We start from the raw sequence: 6005 nt of genomic DNA, 5'->3' as shown, positions 1-6005 counted from the left end.
CTGGTGAAAGAATTGGCAGCGTGCATCCTGATGAATTTTTTATCCTCCTGTGTTAAGTTATAGTCTGCCTTGTGAGACACTGAACACAAATAAGTGTGTAATTGGGCTTCATGTAGGTGTCACCTGTTGTATTCATAAGCTAATTGGCATTCTCATTGTCATCCTTACACCTTCATCCACAGATTGAATTTCACAGATCCCAGCTTTTGTACGGCAGCGGCACGCGTCATCTGTGTGCCTCCTGGATAGATTAAAGATCATTAGTTCATTGTGCTTTATATCATATTTCTGTAATTTGAGGAAATATCCAACTAACGTGTTATGCAAGATTCTGTCGGTGGAGGAGAGCCCAAGCGTGCCAGAAAGGGCCACCCACAGGTCACCTGCACTCCCCTTTAAATATGGATGGGCATCATAGCAGGGATCAGTGTCAACCCGCACGCGTCTGTGAATGGAAGTGCCTCAGGCAATCATGGAGAAACTTATGTGAGGAGAAAATTCAGCAGATGGATGAGGTGTTTTCAGGGGAAAAACCAGACCTATTTGGGCAGCTGGCCTGAACTTGTTGGATGATCGGGGGCCAGATGTCAAGGTTAACCCCTCAAACTCCCCAGAGTATCAGACCCCACCCGCTCCTCTTAAACGCAGGACTCTTTGTTGGATAGTCAACCAATCTGAATAGGTGCTTGATAAATCAGGTGTCGAACGTGGTGCAGATCCCAGCGTTGTCCATTGTATTGATGGTATTGTCTTCTGATAGCTGCCACGCGTCTGGTATCAGGTGAACAAAGCCAGATGACAACCAGAGGGAGAAGGATGAAGACTAGAACTCATATAGCTACGAAGGGGTGAATGTTAAATTAATATATAAAGTTTACACCATAGGCCTACAATAAAAGATCATTTTGAAGGTATAAATGTACTCAAATCCTGTTGTCACTAACATTAAAAGCAAAACAAACCTTTTATTTGCTTACACAAACTGTCAGAGCTTTTATCAAAAGCACAGATAACATGATTTCAGCAGTCAAGCCGGTGAATCATTGTTAAATTCAATAGTGAGGTGCTGGTCTTTTTTAAACAGTAACAAATTTAACCGGTTTAGTATAGTGTTGGCTGACAGAATCTTTAAAAAGTCCAGCCCAAATATGTTGTGGAATACATCTTGCTTTTCATATGTATTTTCCCATACTTGAATTTTATATTGTCACTGGACAAAATGTCATAGGCCTACTTCTGTGACATTTCTTACAGTGGAGACGAAGTAGAAAGAGGCCACAGGATTTAGGTATAGTGTTGTGGCAAACCTGACAGCTCAGATATCAGCTTAGACCTCAGCTCAGTTTGTGTTCATGAAATATGAAGATATAGCTGCAGTTACTCCTTTAGGTATTAAGAGTTTGTTTTTGTTTGAGTTACAGTGGTTACAAAAAAGTTTTTATTCTTACTAAAAATGTTTCATAGTGTCAGTTATTTTATTCTGATATTCATATCCTAGTTGGTGATTTAGCTAACTTAAAGCTAACTTAGATAGTTTACTTAAAAAAATACTAATACCTAAGTTACTAAGCCAGTTACTGATACTGAAAACATTATTGTTCTGTTCAAATGGCATACAAACTCTCAAAATATCTGGAAGTACTATTAAGATAATGTTACAGTAATGCAACTAGCTGGCTGTCATCTATCTGTCATTTAGCTGTAAGCTAGTGTTATAACTTATTGTTTAGGGGTTTGTTAGCATAGTTGTTGCTAGCATGGCAGCTGGACTATATTTAGCAAAATTTGCTGTCAGATTGAATGGCAGTGCAGTTTTATACAGTCTAGGGTGCAGTTACGTTCGTAGTTTTTGAAATGGCATCAAATAAGGTTACTTGATCTCACGAATTTAACATAACAAATGCTAGCTAACAACCACAGCAAAATGTGAATTGTCTTTGTTCTCAGAGAACTTTATGTTAAAAAGAAGGTAAGAGTTTGCAAATTTTTGTTGAGTGATTAAAACAAATTAAAATGAAGTGATAGTTGCCAAAATGACATAACATAATAATGTTAATTCAACAGTTATCATAATACTGCACAACTAACATTAATGACACATTCATTACTTAGTGTGTTTGATTTTTGCCTTTAATTTTGGCTATGTTAAGTGACATTAACGAAGAGCAGATTTGTATCCAGTAATTTTACATTTAATTTTGCTCACTTCTTGTAAGTCAGATTTCACCTGTGTTAGACCCTCTTATAGCCTTCGATATTTTGTGCTCTTTGCAGGCCTGGCTGTTTTGTGGAACAAGTCGACCTCGTAGGATCACAGTGTTTCTTCTTCAAGCTGGTGAGTGACTGGTCTCATTATCACTGTCTAAGCAGCACGTGCCTGGGACACCTAAAAGCTAGGAAACATGCCCTGTCAGTAGACCATAGGTTTGTATTTGGTCATTTTTAGCCTGTAAATGGCAGCACAAAGAACTTGGTAGAGGGATCACTTGTGTAAATGCAGTGAGAAACTCTTACTGAACAATACTGAACTGAACAACAACATGTAATCAATGAGAAAATTTCCATTGCATAGTAAAAGCTATGTTGTAGTCAGACACTGTGTTGGTTCTGGATTGAACTGTGTAACCTACATATTTTTCTGTGTGGAAGGAGGTTCAATTTCCTCTAATCTAAAAAAAAAAACATCAGTCGGTCTGTGTATTGTTCTTTTTGTGGGTTATAATGCAAAGTTCACTTTTAAACTATGATTTGTGATCATCACTGCTGGATAACCCAGCAGCAGGCAGGCCGCTCACTGCTTACGTCAAGGATAGTTGTAGTTTGTAGTGGATAGATCACATTAGAACTTCACTGCAATAGCTCAGTAAAGCCATGCTAAAACTAGAGTAATACAATCAATCAATCAGTCATCTCCTGACTTCACAGCACAGGAGTGCTCTGCTGGAATGCTGCTAAGCTGCAGATGTACCAGCCAAATTACTCCAGTGGGGAATTACCAGGCCATAAATCCAGACGTCAGGAGGATGGCTGTAACCTATTTCACGGTAAAAAAAAAAATCCATGCGACTTGTTTCCATTACCTTCATAGAGAATGTCTCGCTGTGCAGGGCTCAAACCTATCACTGACGACAGATCTAAACATGTTTGCATCCAAACACAGCCTCAAATCACGGGGCCTTTAAACAAAACATCATGAGAATCTGCTGTAGTCATTCACCATGTCCTGACAGATCCTGTAAAATGAATGATCTGTGACCTGACAAACTGTGAGAGCAACTAATAATTATCTCTTTGCTCATTCATAATCTCTGTAAATCTAAGGCATGTTGCAGCCTGCAGGTTTTTACCTTTGTGTAGATATAAGCTTAGGTTATCATTAAGTGATCTAACATGCTCATTCAGACTAAACATTTTCATCCTCAAGTGTTACCTGCCTTTTAAGATCCGTCATCATTACATGTTTGTTGTCGGATCTAATGGTATTAGCAAGACACAGGGTCCTTTCACCTATTTTATTTGTGCAGTTCTCATGTAAGTAGAAGGAAAACAACAGACATACAGTCTAGTCAACACGACACAGTAACCACTGGCATCAGATCGTTGGCATGTACTGGGCTTCATTATTGCTAATTAAGATGTATAAATATGCGGTCTGGCACTTGACTTGTCGTTTGCAAAGGGCCATTTTTTCCATCAAACTCAAAAAGTGCCAAGGTAGACAAGGTGAGGGCACGAGTGCTGGTAGTGATGCTGCAGTGTGTACTCTGTGGGCACATTTCAGCTCAGCTGGCATACATCTGACTGACGCCTTCGGGTGCCAGCAGCTAAACAAGCCCAGGTTTGAGGGGAGCGTGTTGTATATTTGGGCTGAGCTCAGTGAAGTCTGCCAATGTCTTTGAGTGTCTGGCTACATGGTCTCTCATACAGAGCTCCTTGTTGAGCTGCGTTCTCTGGTCATCTTACAGATGATGGCAATGGACAGTTAACAGTAGGAGGCATGGCCAGGAGGATGTGACGTCACTGCACACTGTACTAATAGAAAGTATTAACCTTACATAAGTGAATAGACATTTCAGGCAAAAGGGATTGTTGTATTGAGTTGTTCGATTAAGCACCTTTGCATATTGGTGCTACCAAACAGTGTGCATTTTACTTTAGATTTTCATTTGAATCATTTGGTGTTGGGGTGCTTCTCTCTTCTTACAGAACCATTTTGTGATTAAGTTTGATAAGATGACCATATTTTTTACGTTAAAATGGTAACTGGGCATAGGTGTCATTTGCACTGGGGACGCTGGGGACATGTCCCCACCACATTTTGAAATGGCTGATTTTGTCCCCATTACTTCTTGAAAGCATTTGTTAAAAATGCTCTGAAAAATAGCTTGTACCAAGAGATGGTAACTAACAAATCAAAATGCTTTGAGAAAGGTTTATTTGCACAATAACAAAACATGCATTGCAATTTAAATAGAGAAGAAACAAATGAGGACTGTCCAAAAAAAGTTACTTGAGAAAAAAAAAAGCTGCTGATTACTGCAATATAGTTTATTTTTATATTTATAAATTGTCACCTGCTAACTGAATTTTCTGTTTCCCTTTATATAAAAAAATAAATTTCCACCTTGAATTGGAGCAGAAAAAAAAGACACCCCGCTCATATATTTCAGCATTTAATATTTCTTCAGAATAGTGTTAAAAATCTTCTCGTCTTGTTCTCGTGCATCATCATGTCTCGTGACCCAAGTGTTTCATCACGGCCCTAATCTGAACCCTTATGTCCCCACCACTTTTCAACATAAAGTGACGCGCTTGTAACTGGGGCAGCGTAATAGATTAGCTTTTTTTGGATATTGAACATGGTTGTTGTCTCCTTAGCTGAGGGCATAAAAAAGCGTAGGATGGTACTGAAACTATCTCTTTCTCTCAGTTATCACTGACATGGAATCCTTTTAGATGGTAAATGTTACTTTCCATCTGAATACTTGTACTTGAATACGAATTACTGGTTTTGATTCGGCCTTTTGCATGTCTTTTATGACCATTATCAGGGAGCGTTGCAGAGCATTTTTTGACCCTGGTTAACTCGCTGCACACAGAGGCAGTTAGATGGAGGTTGTTTTGGGACTCTTTCCTTTCCCACACTCATCTAGATGGGCCCAGGGATTGAAGCCAGTGGCCAGACCCACTTTATTAAACATTTTCCCCGCTTATCTCATTTGGCAAATGTTGTCAACTGCCACTGCCACCATCTCCTATAAATTTCGCAAGGCAATAGTGTCTGTGGTAGTTATTTGGAAAGCATTAGATTTTGGTTACCAGTCAAGCCATTTGCTGACCACTTGTAGTTTGTGGGAGAGGAATTGCCTCAGATTTGCTGTCCTTGTGGTGATGGGAATATTCGGTTTCTGAAGGGACATTGGGTATAAATCATGCCAGGAACCACTAGTGAAGCTCAGCAGACCTGAGAGGGACTTTAAAATTTGAGCTTTTAAGCTATTTTGATTATTAGTATAAGTGTTGGGAAAAAACAAAAAACATGGAAGTTATGATTTATATCCTTTTGTCTGTTTGTTGTTCATTGCGGACATGTAGCATGCGACTAATTTAGCAGTACTGTTACTGCAGCTTCAGAAACACTGACACTGTCAGTGCCTTTCTAGTTTCTACCTTGTATTATCTACTTACTATGCATAGCCTACCAGTTTGAAAATGTGTCATTACCGGGCAGCTCCCAGGTGTGAATGTAAACATGTGCATCCTTTCCTTATCTGCAGATACCACAGTAGTCATTTTTCTGCAAATAAAATGGGTCCTTGGCACAGCTTGAATAGATGCAATAGCTAATGGGTGATACGATTCATGTCAAGTGGTCCTTGATTTGCATCATTCAGTTTGGTATTCTCCAAATATACAATACATTATTTCTGACCAGTAATTTAGATTTTGGCTTACATGTGGCTTACATGTGGCTTGCATGTGTGGGAATCCTGACTAATATGACA

At 39.2% G+C, this 6005-nt stretch overlaps 1 protein-coding gene across 5 annotated transcripts in view; it reads left to right on the top strand.

The window, feature by feature from the left end:
* Positions 1–6005, top strand: part of LOC123984030 (rab11 family-interacting protein 2) — a 64524-nt gene that overhangs the window by 17273 nt on the left and 41246 nt on the right. For 4 of the 5 annotated variants that reach the window (XM_046070609.1, XM_046070608.1, XM_046070610.1 and 1 more), the window contains exons 7-8: positions 2275–2335; positions 2926–3044. In XM_046070609.1, coding sequence (XP_045926565.1) covers positions 2275–2335; positions 2926–3044 — 180 coding nt within the window. The remainder of the gene's footprint in view (positions 1–2274; positions 2336–2925; positions 3045–6005) is intronic. The other variant, XM_046070613.1, reaches the window with a different exon arrangement.

Source organism: Micropterus dolomieu, linkage group LG15 (assembly GCF_021292245.1).
Source record: "Micropterus dolomieu isolate WLL.071019.BEF.003 ecotype Adirondacks linkage group LG15, ASM2129224v1, whole genome shotgun sequence".
NCBI classification, from domain to species: Eukaryota; Metazoa; Chordata; class Actinopteri; order Centrarchiformes; family Centrarchidae; genus Micropterus; species Micropterus dolomieu.
This window is presented reverse-complemented; position numbering and strand designations above follow the sequence as displayed.